Raw genomic sequence first — 17,147 nt, forward strand, 5'->3', positions numbered from 1 at the left:
TCTAAATGGACAAGAGATTCAATTGGAAACTATTTTTCTTTCTCCGATACTGCCAAAATATCCCCCAATTTTGATTCACAACAAATAGTGAACTAAATCAATTCAAACGAATCTGTCCTTTCATATTCATCTTCTTTCTCCGTTTACTCTCCTTGCTACTCAAATTGCGGCGTCGTTTCCGTTCAACTGCTGCCTTCGGATTCGTTACTGCTAACTGTTTCACTTGCAATTTACGCTGACTCTTCTTTTGACCAATCTACCCTCAATATCACCCAATACAATTACATCATCCTGAATCTCTCCATATGTGCGAATATACGTGCTATGATCCAGTTTAGCCTCAATACTGTTATGAATAATCTCCGTTGCCTTCTCCATCAGAACCTGATCCTGTTCATTGGTTCCATTTACAATCTTGATCAAAGGACGAAGAAGAGGAATCTAATATAAATCCATACTATCATCCGTACGATATATTCTTCGATTTGAGCTGGAGATAAGAATGCACAAATAGTCTCGAAAATGGTCAGTACAGATTTCTTCACTTGAATATTAGGAAGAGTCAAAATGCTTCCCAGGATATAGAGTGCATCAATCACTCGATATGGATTCGGAATCCGTCGCATTGTTTTGAACGCACGAGCCGGTTTAGACTGTTTCTCTGATTCACTTTCTTCCTCATCGGAATCCTTCGAATTCTTCTGTTCATCTGGCTCTTCCTCACTTTCGTTCTCTTCATCCTCTTCCTCACTCATAGAATCATTCTCACTCTCTTCAATGTCTTCCAGACTATACAACTGACGTACAGAGTTAATCGCCTGAAGTCGCTTCATCACACCTCCTTCTTCAGAAGCTTTAGGTAATCCTGGCTTCATTCCCTCAGGAGGAGGAATCGAATGCTCACTGAAAGCACACAGAAGTACTGTCAGCAAATTACTCTGGAGAGAGAGAGATTGAATCGAATGTGGCATATGAAAGAGAATGAGCAGTCTCTGGAGTAGCAAAAACACAGACCCAGACTGAGTAAGCCAACAATCCGAATCACAGAAAGAAGCTTGAGCCAACTCTTTCTCCAAGTACTCCTGATAGAATTGCATTGCAACAACACGAGCATAGAAATGATGTGATAGTAACAGAACTGAGAGCTGATTTAATAAAACTAAGTGCATTCTAATACATCTATGAGCAGGTTCAGCGAAATGACCATATATTTCATTCAATATGGATACAAGAAGATACCAGTCAACAGACCGTGAAGTACTTGAAATTGTGATATCATACAATGAACACTCACTGTCTTCATTCACTTCTTCATCTCCAACTCCATTGGAACGAATCATAGAGTCAATCTTCTTCCCATCTTCACGTGAATACAAATTCAACTCTCCTGTTTCTGTTGTTTGAATCATCACTTCATCATTCACTTCCATCTCTCTCAAATCTTCTACTGTCTTTGGGAGATTTCCACTCACCACATTCACAATTCGAGGTATATCGCCTTTCACAACCTGACCACGGCCTTGAATGAGGAATAGAAGAGCCAAATACCCTGCTCGACGTAACAATGGATTTTCTCCTTCCATCCATTTGTCGCAATAACCGCGGAACTTCTTAAACAAGGGAACATCCACACGTACTGCGATTCTCATTAGAGCTACTTCGTTATCCACTTATAATCCTTACCATCATGAATCACAGACTTACACAACACATCTGTTTCCTTCGTAAAGCGAATCAGTAATGGTAGGAACATCATGGAAGCTACTTCATTCAAATACTACGAATTATGGAATGACAAAAATAGGGACATTTCCTGGCATATTTTTGATCAAATTTTGAATAAAATGCAAATCAGCTAATCGTCCAGAAGGTTCGTCGTAGTCCACATTTTTTAGCACAAAAGTGATTAGTTTCTCCACACGTTTGTTACTCATTGGATAGTTCATTGTGAATGCGAGAAGCACTCTGCTACATTGATTGCGTGTACTATCAGAAAATGATTGAAGCATCATCACAGCTAACTCATCCATTAAATCATACAACTCAGAGAACACAAGACGACGATCGATAATCACACGAATCAATTCAAATGCAGCCACCTGCTTACCAACATCATTCAAATCCTTCTTCACAAGCATCAATAAAGCTTGTCCCTGATTCTCATTGAGAGCAGTTTCAGGGAACTGACGTAGGAGAACAGATAGTGTATGAAAAATTGAACGAGCTAATGAAGATGACGTAGCACTGAAATCTGACAAGAGAGAGAAAAGAAGGTCTATTTGTGTCATTCCAGAAATACTCTATACCTTTCATAGGCTCCACATTCTGCTGGAAAGCCTCGAGTTTCCAGAGAAGCAACACATCAACCAGCTTCAGAGTTTGACGAATGACTTCTGTGGATCGACACATGCGAATGATGAAGAGAATATGATCCACAGTAAGATCAAATAGTCTATGAGAGTCCTCAGAAGAGCTCTGAAAGAGTCCTGTTTCAATACCTCGATTCAGTAACTATGAGTGAGATAAACCACCCGATCGGACTTGTAATGCGAAACCCATCAATTCTTCCTTACTGTTCTTATTCACTCGCTTTCGCTCCTTCTCATTTCGATCGACTCCTGTTAATTTCACCTCCTCTTCCACCATCAGCTGTGCTCGACCATCACTAGTGGTTCGTTGACTGGAAGCTTCTGTAACCCATATACCAGCCTCTTCCTCTCTGACTCGTTTCTCTTCTTTCTCTTTCTCAAGTTGTTTCTCTCCATCTTCCATCATCTCCAATGCATACTTGATAAGTGAACTGTTTTGCATCGATCCATTCTCCATTAATCCTTCTACTGTTGCCTTCAACAGTTCGCGAAGTTTTGTCAGCTGCTGTAAGTCCTCACACTCTGTAATGCTCTTCAAGACAGGTTCAAGCCATAAGTGAACTATAATATAAGACCACTCTTCAGTGTATACTGGCTGCATCTGGATAGAAAGGAACCATTGAAGTGACAATTTTCCATGTCTCCATGGATCGATTCACAGCAAGTTCATGATACTTGGTACGAGAAGCATTTCGAAGTTCTTCTACTTCACGTGTTCTGGCTCCATCTTCAAATACATCGTACCAAATGATCGAATGAATCATTGAAAGAGAATCCAGTAATGGGAATGACTCCTTTGTACGTTGATCCATCACAATTTCCACTCCATTCACAACGTCCTATGAATCACGTCTCAATGTTTATCTCACTGAAACAGTCACTGGATGTCTGACAGTAAGAACTACTGAGGATTTGATTGCCTTCACAAGATCTGCAAGGGTATATGACAAGACAAACAGCTGATTCCCTTCAGTTAATGTGTGTTGCATTTGTGATAAAATCATATTAAAATACTTCACTCCCAGAAGGTTTAATAATTGTGATACTAATATTCAATTAGTAGAATCAATCTCACATGTCTTTCTTGCCTCATCACGATCACTTTGCATCTTCTGTTTCAATAACAGAACAACAGACTGTGTCAATCCAGGTAAGTAGCTATAACTTAGTACTCAAAGACTCAATGACATCTCAAATAACGGCTGAGGAAGCTGCATGAACAACTGACAAATCACCACCGCCACACCACTTCGTATAGTCTGGTTCTTACGATCATCTTCATCAATCATGGTTCTAGTGTCAATAAACTTCATTCATTTCTTACTTTCGTAAATCTGGAATGAGAACTAAGAGAACCAAACGAAGAATCTTCTCTCGATCTTCAGTTGACAATGTGTGTTCACCTGTTATCAGATTCTCTTTTGCTTTCTCTTCTCGTAATTCTTCCTTCACTTCCTCATCCACCAGTTCTTCCTCCATCACTTCTTCCATGTTCTCCTCCTGCTCATCTCCCTTCTCCTTCTCCTGCCCATCTTCCTTCTTCTCCTGCTCATCTCCCTTCTCTTCCTTACCCTTTCCTCTTCCTCGTCTCTTCATGAGGGTCACTTGTCGCAGCACACGAGCTGACATCGAATCTTGGACCAAATGCTGCATACGATCATCCACCACATGACTCCAACTCTCCAACGATCTGATATCAAAATGGAAGTTACTCACAATCAGACACAAAATACGAATATAAAGCTTATTATAAGTACCAGATTCGGAACTATTTCTGGAAATGACAGTTTTCTTAGTATTTATTCGTTCATCATCAATCTATTTCTTATTATGAATTACTGTTCATACCATTGAATACACCTTTCTAAATAATGACAAATAATGTCCCCAATTCAGCAATCTAGCCATACGTCCAATACAAACAGCACAGTCTTCACGTAAAGGAGCATCTGAATATCACTCTCTCTTCAATAATACCCTGATTTCGATTGAACTCACGAATATAAGCAAAGAGGATTGGAAGCAGTACTGTTCGCAGATTTGTGACTGTGATTCGAGGCGTTTTCTCTTCAGCTATGGATTCAAATGTCTTAGTTAACAGCTTCAGACCCTTTGATCGAGTTTTCTGCTTCAAATCAATGATACACAAAAACACGTCGTTTTCTGGATTCTCAGTATTGATCAATGGAATAAGATCAGAACACAAAGTGATGGATGAGTAATCTGTTAAGTGATCTACAGATATTGATTATCAAGGATATCTTAAATGACCATAATATGACAATATCACGAAGAAGACCAATTAGTGGTCTACGAATGTTATCACTCAGACAGTATTTCAATTCATATTTCACAACACTCATTACAAATCCTTCGATCACTGCTTGAAGACGAGTTTGAAGAATTGAATCAGAAGTAGTTTGAAGGATTTGAGCTGATTCGTGAATGAATTCCTGAAGACATTTCATTGCAGTTGTTCGAATCATCATATCTGAATCAACCACATCATTGAGAATACAGGCCAACAGAGGATCGAAACAGACACTTTCGGGATGATAATGAATCAAATGATTCTGAACGAGTACGTCATATGCCTCACCACGCTTCGTAAAATTATAACTATCAAGAGATGAACCACTTGTCGCATGAAGATCCAAAAGAATGGGAATAATTGGAATGAACAAAGGAAGTCGTTCTTTCATAGCATCAAATACTTGAAGGATACGTCGCCTGATTCGTAGACTTGTGATACATTGCTTGCTTGGTATTAGCAATGTACTCAAATCATGAACCGCTCTGTCACATGATGAGACCAGAGGAACCAGAGCTTCAACAGCATCCAGAATCTTGATTCGATTGTCTTGAGAATCATTCCGTGCTGTTGAGAACTGAAGGAATGATACAAGAAGAATGAATATTTGATCTAGTGAAGTTACTGAAAGAGGAATAGACTGTGTGATTGATAATTGGCTCAAATGATAAATGATTGATAACAATCGATTGAACAAATTCCCTCGAATATTAGGAATGACAGAAATCAAATATTGAATTCCTTGTAACATTTCATTCATATGAGGAATCAAGAATCGTAATCCATCTTCATCCTTCTCTTCAACCTCCATTGGTTCTCCCTCTAGAGCTACACGTGTCTGCATCACACTAAATTCCTCCTTCTCTCTAACAACTCCACCTTGTCCTCGGCGCAGCGACTGCTTCTTCTTCTCTTTCATATTGAAATAGTCTTCCTCAGGATCGATACGAAGTAGATTCTCAATCAATTGAACCACTTCCATCACTACAGCAGTACTCAGATTCCCAAACATATTCTTCTTCACATTTCGACGAAGATGGCCCTTCTCTGTGCGATGTTCAGGTATCGATAGTTCTTGATTATCAAGGAGACAGAGAATTGATTGCTGGACTAAGAGAGGTTGGAGATCGAACAGATAATAGAGGAATGAATTACAAGAAATGATGGTTGTGAGACGTAGGAGAGATGGAGCTTTGATCGCATGGATACACGAATGTGGTAAGGATTGTAACAACGGTGTAAGTGGAGTGAAGAAATAGGGAGAATATATGGAATACGGAATAGAAGGGAAATAACCAATAAACTCCATCATTCGACGCAAACAGAGAGTTCGTAACTTCTTGAGTGCCTGAGGTGTAACAGTCTTAAACTCCTCAGTTTCCACATCATTCTCATCCTCATTCTCATCCTCTGTATCTGTTCCCAAACACTCACTAATCCGTTTCAAAGCAAACGCAAGAATGAGAAGATAAACATGGACATAGCTTTGAAGCTTACTTGCCATGGTACGTATCACATCCTCCAGTAATACCAACAGGCCGGTTATTCGTCTCCAAGAGATTTGATCACGTCTGTTCCACAACTCATTCACACCTGTGATCACCTCATCAGTTGTTGTAGGGATGTTAGTTGGAAATTCATTGAAGAACCCATTACATGTGATCCTAACAAAAACCACCAACTCCTTCTCTTCCAGAGTACATAGATAAGACATAACCGAAGATCGTTTGGAAGAGAGTGTTCCACGATTCAAGCGTGTTCGTGAAAGAATCCGACCATACAACAACCGTGTGATTACCAACACCATTTCAAATCGATCTTCATTCTTAACCATACCCTCAGAAGCACTTAAGAAGAACGTTGTGATACAATCACGGAATGTCAAATCATCACACATCAGTAACAGTTGGTCTTTGTAAGCTTTGATGTGACTTGGTTCACTTCGATCATAGCTCCAATCCATTTGACTATTTGATTTCAACCCATAATAGTCACAGAGAATCTCAACACAGATCTTCTGAATCTCACTATCACTTCGCATCAACAAGTTCATAGTGAAATCTCTGATCACTTGTTCTGCAAATATATTCTTCACTTGCTCACCTAAGTTCTTTAACAGTTTTAGGAAAATCAGTAATCGTTTTGAACTCTCTCCATTTGACATACATGGGTTCATACTCACATAATTGCCAACAATTAAGGAATCCCCGCGATATGAACGAATATACGGATCATCTCTTGTGGCTGATGCAAAGAAATGATCACGAATGAACAGAAGGAAGAGAGTGATATAATCGCGGTTATACTTGTATAACTGTGGAGCGATTATTGATAACAGCGAATATAAGGAATTCCAAATATATGAACTATCAGCACAACTACAATCAAACCCTTACTGAACACCTACTCAAAGAGAATCTCATCTGAAGACGAATAGATACATGATCGAGGAACTCTCATAGATCCATACTTCACACTTAGCTGAATACGAATGAAAGGTCGTTCTCTCAACTGGAGATGTTCTTCACGAACTTCCGTTACTTCACTCTGTAGTTCCTTCTCCTTCTCTTCTGTCTCCATTGCCTCAGCTGAAGGATTAGGTTTGGCAGATTCAATCTCTTCTCGAGTATACAACACTCCATCCTCATCGACGTATCCACTGATATGAAGCAGACGTGTTTGAAAACAAGACCAGACTTCAGCTGGATACAAACGAGTGAGAGTTTCAAGAGAAGAAGAGGCCTGTTTCCACAACGGGGACCATTTGATTGAAAAGACCCCAAATAGATACGAGATTACAGCCAGAACCATTTCTTTAGGGAGAAGTTTCAAGTAACAAGGAGTCAAACAACGTTGAATCAGTGCGATTCGAGTGGCTTCCCCTTCTAGAGTAAGAGGAAGTTCTTCCGCTTGGAGAAGAATGGAAAAGGTTTGTGTGGTTCCTATGTATGCAGGGACTTCAGAAGAAGAAGGATCCAGGAGGTACTAGGATAAAAGTGAGACGAACATGTGTACTTCAGGTTGAGTGAATTCACAGAAGAATTGTAACCAGGATTCTCGTAACAAATGAGAGGATGAAGAAAGAATTGGATGATACTGAGAGAGAAGAGAGCGTAGTAAGGATTCAGTAAGAGAACTTGAAGGAAGACGATGAAGATTAACTAAGCATAAGTCATAATTCTTGACTTTACCAGCAATCTGCTTCATGATAACAGGTTCACGAGACATAGAATGTATTACTGTCAATATCCAATCAATCGATACATCTCCACTCATTACACCTTGGATACATTCACTCATACACACAATTTCTTCATTGGACCATTGCTTTATGCTCAACCGAGAATGAGTATGAGATACCTCATACTCACTGATACGTTTCTCAATGAACTGCTTACAGATTGCTCGCGAAGATGTTGTTAGAGCATTCATCTCATTCAAAACATGAAGAATCTGACTCAAAGGCCTCAGATTGAGTGACTCAGTCAATTGTTCATTCATTCGATCCATCATCCGTTTCATATTCTCACAATCCTTCACAGATTCCTTCGTGTTCTCATCCAATTCGTCAACGCTATCACAAAGCAACACTAGAGTTCTATCATTCAACTCACTCTTCAGACACAAGCCAAACACAGCATCAACCAGACTCTTCATCATTGCTGTACCTCCAACATTCCTATTCAATGCATTGAACAGATAAGTGGAGTATTCATGGATTCGCAAAAACTAGGACTAATTCCAGTATTCCATTTATACTATTGTTTCTGAATAAGTTGAAATACTTCCAATCAAAGCCACAAATCGTTGAATCAACTTCAACTGTACAGTGATCTTGCTTTGATTATGAGAACAATACGTCCAGAGAGCGTAGGTAAGCGATAGCAACGAACCTCTCAAATCATCACTAGCTGAAGGATTGGTGAAATGAATTACTTGCTACAGATCAAGGAGAGATGGAACGTCTACCTGAAGACATGCATCAAACACTGCTGGATTGGCTTCACAATGACTGCCATTATTAAACTGTATCCAGATTGTGAGAATGTCAATCAAATTACCAGCATGAATAGGATCACAGTGAGATAGACTCTCCAAGATTGCCATGATAAAGCCATTACTATGTACAGGAAGAATATACTCAGCCAACACATATTGCAACTCCAGCATCACTGATATGAATGTCGTTGAAGGCATATTTGATCCATCCTTCTCAAGTGATTTCTTTCCAATTACGATGTCTAATAGAGACTTATAGATCCCTAATCCATGTTGTCTGGCTTGACCACTCACACCTCGGATTGATTCAAAGAGAAGTGAGGAAATGCCAAGAATCATCGAATCACTAATTGTTGGTTTCCGTGCCACTGCTTTCAGAATTATTGTTAATTCTTTGATTTGCTCATTTAATTGCTCTTTGGAAAGGCGTTTAGCACTGCTTTCAGTTCCATTTCCTTGATGGGATCGCAATCCCATGTGACGAAGCAAATAACAGTAGGATTCACAAGCAAACTGACGAATGAATGGGGCACGATTTCCAAATAGTGGGCCATAATACTTACGTATAAGTGAAATATTGTTACGAATGTCATTCCCACTAAGATTACGAAACATCAGAACAAGGGTCTGAAAGACGTTAGAAGTACGTTCTGGTTCTTTCTGGTCCAAAAGAGAGAGCAAAGCAGTTAGAAGCTTATCGTAGTATTTGATCAGTTCTCCTCTACAAATGGAAATTCAATAGGATTTGAACCTCATATCAATGGAAAGGGTGACAATCAATTCGAGGATAGAGTTTAAGGCTTGTGTATTCGGGACTAAAAGATGTTCTACAGTAATATCCACAACTGTAGAGAGATTGTGAAGCAACATCTCCGGACTTTGGACCTTATTGAATACCTAGGCATAATATACATCCCATTCAATGCACCTCATTAAAATAAAAGACAAAATCATCACAAATCTCGAAATTGTTGCGGATGTTCTTCAACTCTTCCAGGAAGTGAGTTGAATTGTCTGCAATCTAGAAATTAGACTTTTCATAATCTCTGTTACCTTTTCAGCTCGCTTGCTATAGCGTAAAGTGGCTACCTGGACAACACTGTTCACAGTGGTCACTCGATCTTCGAAGTTCAAATACCGAAATCTAAGAATCGTAGATAGACGTTCATTTCATACCTTCGGCCTGAATTCGTCAAACTGTTGAACTCTTTCACACGGTCACCCATCTTATTCTAGAATAATTAAAGAATCAATGGAAGATAATTCAACAGAAAGAGAGACCTGTTGAAAAGAATTCTGATTAACAATCGTTTTCATAACAAACAATCCCAAAAAAATAGAAACAATAGTTCTAAAATAGTTCTTCATAATATGAAGGTTGAAGATTATAACAGATAGGAAAATTAGTCACATTCTGGTATTCGCTAGTCAGCCATTCCTGGAAACCATTATAAACCTTTCTCATTTGGTTTCCAGGTCCTAATGTACGAGAATACATCTTACGGAAAGTAGAACTACAAGTGAATCAACTCAATGAGAACATACTCAGGATGAGGATAATCAGTAGCAAAAGCATGATTTAAAACATAAAAAGAAAAACCGGCTTGACGAAGATGTTCAAAGAATTGAACCTTATTATAACCGTAATTAGTAAAAAGGGGATAAAACAGAGGAGATTTCCTGGAATACTTCAGCATCATGTATCTACAGATTAGTGTGCCTATTGAATAAAAACGGTTCCATCATATCAGTAATAAAACAACGGACACGAGAAACATGAGATTCAGAAGAAGCAACATACCATTCAGGCATCAAATACATCTAAGTGAGAACTACCAACTAACTCCAACATGAGTTCGAATCAATCGTTTGTTTGAAAAACAGTTCTTAGAGCTCACACAAGCAATAAGCTCGTATTTGTTCTCTGGTTGGAAAGCATTCGTACTAATCTCTGATTCATTCATTTTTATCATACTAATAAGCACAGGACTCTGCTCCTGAGCATTTCTTCACAATACTATCATGACGATAGAAGAATATTGGAAGAATAACAGCACTCGAATCACTCTGAATAATCGTTTGTGGAATTTTCTTTAACTCGTCATAAGTATTCACTATTTTTGTCATTCCAAAAATATTCAATACCACTAACACGCAAATCCATATCCAGAATCAAAAAATGAGTTGTACGAATATTACGAATAGCCAGATTCCTAAGTTCATTAATTGGGAAAACATTGTAATGTGGATGCATCCGATCAACCAAATACAAAATGAACGTCAGACGTTTAGGGAAATGATGACGATTAATAAAACGAATTGCATAGAACTCATTCTGAGAAGGTGTATGCATTACAACAACAATAGGGCTATCCATCAATTGCATACAAAAGAAATACCCTCTGTAACGGTACAAGACATTACGAAGAGAAAACAATCGATTATAACTATAAATGACCATAACCGCGGTTATGTCATAGGTTGCATTTGCAGAAGGAAACCATGCTATTCTATGAAATACCATTTTCAGACCTACGTTTAGCTTCTGTACTCACTTCACTTTCTTCTCTATCCCCTACAAACTTCCGAATCAGAAAATGTTCTTGATATATAGAATGTGCCACAAATCGTTTAATGCCCATCGGCATTGGACAGCCATCACAGAGTGAAGGATTATCTGAGTATACAAACACATTTTGATATGACTCTTGCCTATCTCCTCGTCGTGATGACTGCAGATTCTTATACGCTGTGTAGATCTCCATTTGTGTGACTGGCCTGTTTGATGATACTAACCGTGATTGTTGAATTTGTTTCCGCAACCGTTCCCATTCATCTTCACGATCCAACTGGAGTTCTGCTGTCATCTCCTCGTATTTCTTGAGTGCCGTTTGAAAGCAACTTGAATGATTCATTCGTTCCGTTAGGGTAGTTACAACTCGCATCTCTCGTTGACGGATTCGTTTGAATACTAATCGTGTATGACGAATGTCCATATGATCAGCAGGTAAACGGATACTCTGATCCTGAAGTGTTTCATTCTGCATGATCAGGAATTCTGTCATATTCCTTGTATCATAATCATGTTTAAGGAAAGGAGCATCGTACTTACGATTCCTGTAACGACAAGCTGCTTGTGATGAGAATGCGTAATGAGTTCGAGGCAGTTCTGATAAACCCTTCTTTGTGACTCCTGATACCAGCAATGAACATGACTCTTTCCCTACTGTGATGTCCAAATAAGCAGGTTCTTCAGGATCTGTGATAATCCCTTCATCAATAAAATCCTCTGGAACATCATCATAATAACGAATCCGCTTAGGTCGTGGTTTCTTCAGAACAGTCTTGTTAGATGAGTAAGACTTTAAAGACGTAACACTGGCTGATTTAACCACTTTGGGCTTTTGTAAAACAGATGATGGTACTGGAGATACAACTCGAATCAAATGTTGACTTGAATCATTCTTCTTCTCTTGTTCATTTTGAGGTTGATTTGGAGTTGACTCATTAGTCTGGTTAGAAGACTGATCTGAAGTTGGCTCCTTAGTCTGTTCAAAAGACTGATCTGGAGTCTGTTCCGTAGGCTGGTCAGAAGACTGATGTAGAGTTAACTCATTAGTCTGTTCAAAAGATTGAGCTGGAGTCTGTTCCATAGTCTGCTCTTCAGTCTGCTCCTCAATCTGCTCTGAAACCAGTTCCCGAGTCTGTATCCCAGAAGCTGGTAACAGTGTAGTAAATGAATGCATCAAAACAGGAGGTTCTGTAGTAGCAGCGGGTGCATTAGTCAAAACACAACCCTCACATACAACATCCTTAACTTTAGATGGGAAAAATCGACTATCACGAACCCGACTTACATTTCTTTCCCCAGAGACTATAAATTGAGAGAAAAATAAGAACAATCTACAAGAACGCAAATCAAGTCTAACGATTCGGATAGATCTTGATCTAACAGAACGATAATTGTTAGATCTACAAAATATTAGACTCCAGACTCAAAAACTCTTACGATGAAACAGACGACCAATAAGGCAATGCAACAAGTAAAAGGACTAAAAATAAGATAGCTGTGAACCGTTGATTCTTAATCAACCGCTCACTCATACCCGTCGTATTGTTATTGAGATACCAGGAATAAAAACTAAATATCCTTGTTTTCTGGAAACATTCCACAGTTCACGTGCTGCTAGAAAACGGTTGTTACAGTGAAGGTAAACCATAATCAAACCCTATAAATCTATTGTTGCTTAACGATTGCTTGATCACAGCTTCTATAGGACAAATGTTGGATTCCTTCCGTATTATTATTCGTAGGTATTTCAATTCAACTATTAGACGGTTTGGTGGGTTTCTTCCATTTTGGAGGCAGTCGTGGCAGCGGAGACAGTCCTGTATTCGAAGTATTTATGTCCCTATTCTAAGTAATTTACATCCAGTTGGAGTATTAGCTCGATGCTATTCTCAAGAACGACAAAATGTATTTATTTGCAGAAACTGTGGAAAGGAGTATACGAAATGGCAAGGTCAATGTTATGCTTGCCATACTTGGAACACCATTGAAGAAAGGGAGAAAAATATGAGTGTGAAGGGAAGTAACCCACGAGTAAAACGGATTCAACCACTTAAATTGAATGATATTGTTCCTAATGCTCATTCTCGCATCCATCTCCAGGGAAACGAGATTAACCGTGTATTTGGAGGTGGAGTTGTTCCTGGATCGTTAGTATTGATTGGAGGTGAGCCTGGAATTGGGAAAAGCACGCTGTTGTTGCGGATGGCTTCGGATATATGTCAAAACTCTACTGGAGGCGTATTGTATGTTTCTGGAGAAGAAAGTGAGGATCAAGTGAAACTTCGATGTGATCGTCTCGGAGTGAAAGATGCCAATTTGTATCTCGTTCACGAAACAAACTTGGACTCTGTCATTCAATTGGTCGAACAGAACATGGCTACTCAAAATCCCTTTACTGCAGTGGTGATTGACTCTATTCAGACTGTAGAAACACAAGAATGTCCTTCACCTCCTGGGTCTGTTGCTCAGGTACGATTCTGTACCTCCCGACTTCAAGATCTTGCCAAATCATTGAATACCACTGTTCTAATTACAGGGCATGTCACGAAATCAGGAGATATAGCAGGACCACGTACATTGGAACATATGGTGGATACTGTTTTGTATATGGAGGGAGATCCCATCACGCACACTCGTATTCTGCGGAGTATGAAGAACAGGTTTGGAGCAAGCAATGAGATTGGAGTGTTTGATATGACAGATAAAGGTCTTTCGGAAGTAGCAGATGGAGTCATTCCTCATTCTATAGAAGTCGGATCTGTACTCCTGCTTTCTCACAAATATTCCACGGAATACAAGGGATGGAACCACTATTCCAGTATTATCTGAAGGTTCTTGTGTGGGTATCATCATGAATGGGTCTCGTTCACTTCCTGTAGAGGTATCTATTGTTGTTGTGTTCGACATAGTTCCAAGCACTTACAAGCAAGGTGAATACACAATTTCGACCTCCAATCAGCCGATGTATTGGTTTGTCATATGATCGACTACAAATGTTGTTGGCTGTTCTAAAGGCAAAGGAAAAGATATCAATCGGGAGCTGTGATGTGTTTGTGAGTGTTGTAGGAGGAATTCAAGTGTTGGAGTCAGGCTCGGATCTACCTGTGGTTATGAGTCTGGTATCTGCGATGAAGAAGGAATCTCTGTTATCAACTACATGTTTTGTTGGGGAGGTTGGGTTGACAGGTGAATTGCGACCTGTCCAGCAGATGGAGAGCCGGTTGAAGACAGCTTCTTCGTTGGGGTTCCTTCAGTGTTATACAGCATATGCAGAAGGATCAACGATTAAAGACCACTATGTGAGAAATGAGGAAATGAGTCATTCATAGGGAAATATGGAAGTGATTCAGATGAAATGGGTCAGAGATGTTATTGATGACATATTTGAGTCATGATTCTGTTTGTTGAATCGAGTCAATATCACTAAGGATATGATTCTTCAAAGTTCATTATCTCACATTGAATAGTATGAATCGAAGATTCTTTCTCTTATTCATCTCGGTGATTGCCTCTTCACTAGCAATGACAGAAGAATCACGTTCTATCGCTTTAGCTTTCACATCCAATATTCTTTCTGGAATTAATGCGCTGCCTCAGGAAATGCAACTCGAAACAGTTGAAGTACATCAGTTCTATAGCAATAACGATTAGAAAATGCTTATAGATCAGCAAACAAGGCGAAGATTGGATGGGGAAGAAATCAGAGAGATCTTCTATGTTCAACTCCAACCTGAAACACCTCAGTATGAGATTCTAGACTGCATCCAACAACAAGATCCTCTATCGTAAGATCTCGATTGGGTTTTGAGATGTAGCGAAGCCGAGATGGTTGGAGGAAATAGCCACTCCATCATCGTCTATACTACAATATCTCTTCTAAATACACTTTTGAGCGAAAACAGTGGTGTGATCACGTTCTTCCGATTTCCTCCAATTTCCAAAATTACTGTGCAACTAATGAACAGTATTCAAGAACAGTCCTCAGAACCGATTGTTTTAGGAATACGATGTATGGGAAAGGAGGATTCTTTGTTACAATGGGAAACTCAACTGACGAATTTACTGGCCACTCCACTGGAGAAAGCAGAAGGATCACCAGTGGAACAAATGCTTCATATGATTGAATACATTACAATGAAGAGTTGGGATGATGATTGTGAACCATCTGTATCCATCCTTCCTGTAGATGATATGTACTAGTAAATGAAATTGAAATCGTTTTTATATAGTATTTCTATCTCTTTTGTGGATCTTCCACTTGTAGCAGCATTTTTCGCTTCTCAAGTGAATGTAATCATGGTAGACAAGGTAATGGATTACACTTTCCCTCCTTCTGTTGACCAGTCACCTGAAGAAGAATCATTGCCTCGTCTACTACGTGACTATGGAGCACAGGAAGTGATGAGTACAAGAACCGATGTGCAGCCATTATACAATCATGGTATCCATGGAGAGGAACAACTAATCGGACTAACTGACACGGGGATTGATATCTATAGTTGCTTCTTCTATGATCCAGAACATGAAGTACGATATCGGATTGGCGATGCTGATACTCTTCATCGCAAGATAAGCATCTACATTCCGTATAGTAATGATAGAGAAGACGGAGTTGATGCTCATGGCACTCATGTTGCAGGAACGTTGGTTGGTGAGTCTAAACAAGATGATCGTTATAATGTATCTAAATCCCTTTTCATTAATTCTCAGGGAATTGCATATAAGGCTAGACTAGTGTTTGAAGATATTGGAGAAGGATCAGGTTCCAATGCTAAACTTCAAACACCTCGTCGGATTGTGAATCTTGTTGATATGGTCTACAGTCAAGGAGCACGTATTCATAGTGCTAGTTGGGGAGCTTATGCCTCCACCTATACTTCTGATACATCTTCTATTGATAGTTTCATGTTGTTTTTCGATCAAAATATTACTCTAGATCAAATCATCCTGATTGCTTGGTTGTTTTTGCCGCAGGAAATGATGGTGAAAAGGGGTATTCCAATGAATGTCCTATAATCTATAGAGAAGGAAGTGTATATTCTCCAGCAAGTGCTAAGAATGTGTTAAGTGTGGGATCTGTGTACAATTCTCCATCATATAATGATATTCGTGCATCGTTCTCTTGTATGGGTCCTACATCAGATGGTCGAATCAAACCGGATATTCTAGCACCTGGAGTGAATATTGATTCGGCTGGGTCCAGTGGAGAGCAGGAAGAAACCTGTCGACTTGCAGTGAAGTCAGGAACCTCCATGTCCACACCCATTGTCGCAGCTACGGCTTCTCTCTTCTCTCAGTATCTTCAAGAAGGGTTCTATCCAACAGGAGAAGCCGTTCCTGAGAATGGGTTCATTCCCACAGCAGCCACTCTCAAAGCAATGGTCATCCATAGTGGGCAGTCGATTCGTGGAGAAGGGAATCCACTCTTCCCTAAAACCATATCGACTCCTCTTCCTGACAATCATCAGGGGTTCGGTAGGATGGATGTGAAAAGGTAGAAGCACTGAATATGATTGATGAATAGTGTATTGTATTGGAGGAATGCATCATCCTTCAATCTTATGATCCACGAGTGGGAGGTGAATCGGACCACAACGCATCTCTTCTTCACAATGCTCATCAATCCGACAAAGCAACTGAAACTAACACTGGTGTGGACGGACCCTCCAGCCTCAACATTCAGTAGCAATGTGATGGTTAATGATCTCGATCTGACTGTGGACTACAACGGAACCATATATTATCCAAATAAGTAGTCATCATCAAATCAAGTCACTCTTAGTCTCAATTCTTTTGACAGGAAAAATAATATCGAAGTGATTCTGATTCCAGCAAAGACCATTCCTCAACAGCAAGCAAATATTACTATCAACATCGATGCATATCGTTTAGAGAC

General features: G+C 39.5%; 5 protein-coding genes across 5 annotated transcripts; 2 read left to right on the forward strand and 3 right to left on the reverse strand.

Annotated features, from left to right (window-relative positions):
• Positions 1 to 97: 97 nt before the first annotated feature.
• JH06_0311 (hypothetical protein) lies at positions 98 to 7,491 on the reverse strand (the record flags this gene model as incomplete). Its single annotated transcript, XM_014674141.1, is given in 18 exon segments — positions 98 to 256; positions 286 to 441; positions 471 to 1,669; positions 1,684 to 1,777; positions 1,797 to 2,275; positions 2,307 to 2,511; positions 2,542 to 2,930; positions 2,962 to 3,208; positions 3,239 to 3,414; positions 3,445 to 3,527; positions 3,570 to 3,662; positions 3,694 to 4,187; positions 4,218 to 4,318; positions 4,347 to 4,497; positions 4,525 to 4,592; positions 4,609 to 6,344; positions 6,363 to 7,058; positions 7,088 to 7,491. 18 exon segments carry the CDS (start codon positions 7,489 to 7,491, stop codon positions 98 to 100), a joined length of 6,930 nt encoding a protein of 2,309 aa, XP_014529627.1.
• A 174-nt stretch (positions 7,492 to 7,665) lies between these two features.
• JH06_0312 (hypothetical protein) lies at positions 7,666 to 9,905 on the reverse strand (the record flags this gene model as incomplete). Its single annotated transcript, XM_014674142.1, has 8 exons — positions 7,666 to 8,270; positions 8,295 to 8,409; positions 8,440 to 8,619; positions 8,650 to 9,400; positions 9,431 to 9,576; positions 9,608 to 9,700; positions 9,733 to 9,823; positions 9,856 to 9,905. 8 exons carry the CDS (start codon positions 9,903 to 9,905, stop codon positions 7,666 to 7,668), a joined length of 2,031 nt encoding a protein of 676 aa, XP_014529628.1.
• Positions 9,906 to 10,030: 125 nt separating this feature from the next.
• JH06_0313 (hypothetical protein) lies at positions 10,031 to 12,899 on the reverse strand (the record flags this gene model as incomplete). Its single annotated transcript, XM_014674143.1, has 11 exons — positions 10,031 to 10,193; positions 10,225 to 10,383; positions 10,415 to 10,500; positions 10,530 to 10,623; positions 10,655 to 10,793; positions 10,825 to 11,048; positions 11,079 to 11,184; positions 11,216 to 12,553; positions 12,587 to 12,651; positions 12,689 to 12,820; positions 12,853 to 12,899. The coding sequence occupies 11 exons, from the start codon at positions 12,897 to 12,899 to the stop codon at positions 10,031 to 10,033; spliced, it is 2,553 nt and encodes an 850-aa protein (XP_014529629.1).
• Positions 12,900 to 13,255: 356 nt separating this feature from the next.
• Positions 13,256 to 14,580, forward strand: JH06_0314 (DNA repair protein RadA; the record flags this gene model as incomplete). Its single annotated transcript, XM_014674144.1, has 3 exons — positions 13,256 to 13,969; positions 14,001 to 14,132; positions 14,161 to 14,580. The coding sequence occupies 3 exons, from the start codon at positions 13,256 to 13,258 to the stop codon at positions 14,578 to 14,580; spliced, it is 1,266 nt and encodes a 421-aa protein (XP_014529630.1).
• Positions 14,581 to 15,385: 805 nt separating this feature from the next.
• JH06_0315 (peptidase S8/S53 domain-containing protein) lies at positions 15,386 to 17,007 on the forward strand (the record flags this gene model as incomplete). The annotated part of the gene is made up of 5 exons (XM_014674145.1): positions 15,386 to 15,444; positions 15,481 to 16,158; positions 16,188 to 16,244; positions 16,275 to 16,745; positions 16,776 to 17,007. The coding sequence occupies 5 exons, from the start codon at positions 15,386 to 15,388 to the stop codon at positions 17,005 to 17,007; spliced, it is 1,497 nt and encodes a 498-aa protein (XP_014529631.1).
• Between the last annotated feature and the right edge of the window lie 140 nt (positions 17,008 to 17,147).

The sequence above is a fragment of the Blastocystis sp. subtype 4 genome (genome assembly GCF_000743755.1).
Source record: "Blastocystis sp. subtype 4 strain WR1 chromosome Unknown seqid_0016, whole genome shotgun sequence".
Classification (NCBI taxonomy): Eukaryota; class Bigyra; order Opalinata; family Blastocystidae; genus Blastocystis; species Blastocystis sp. subtype 4.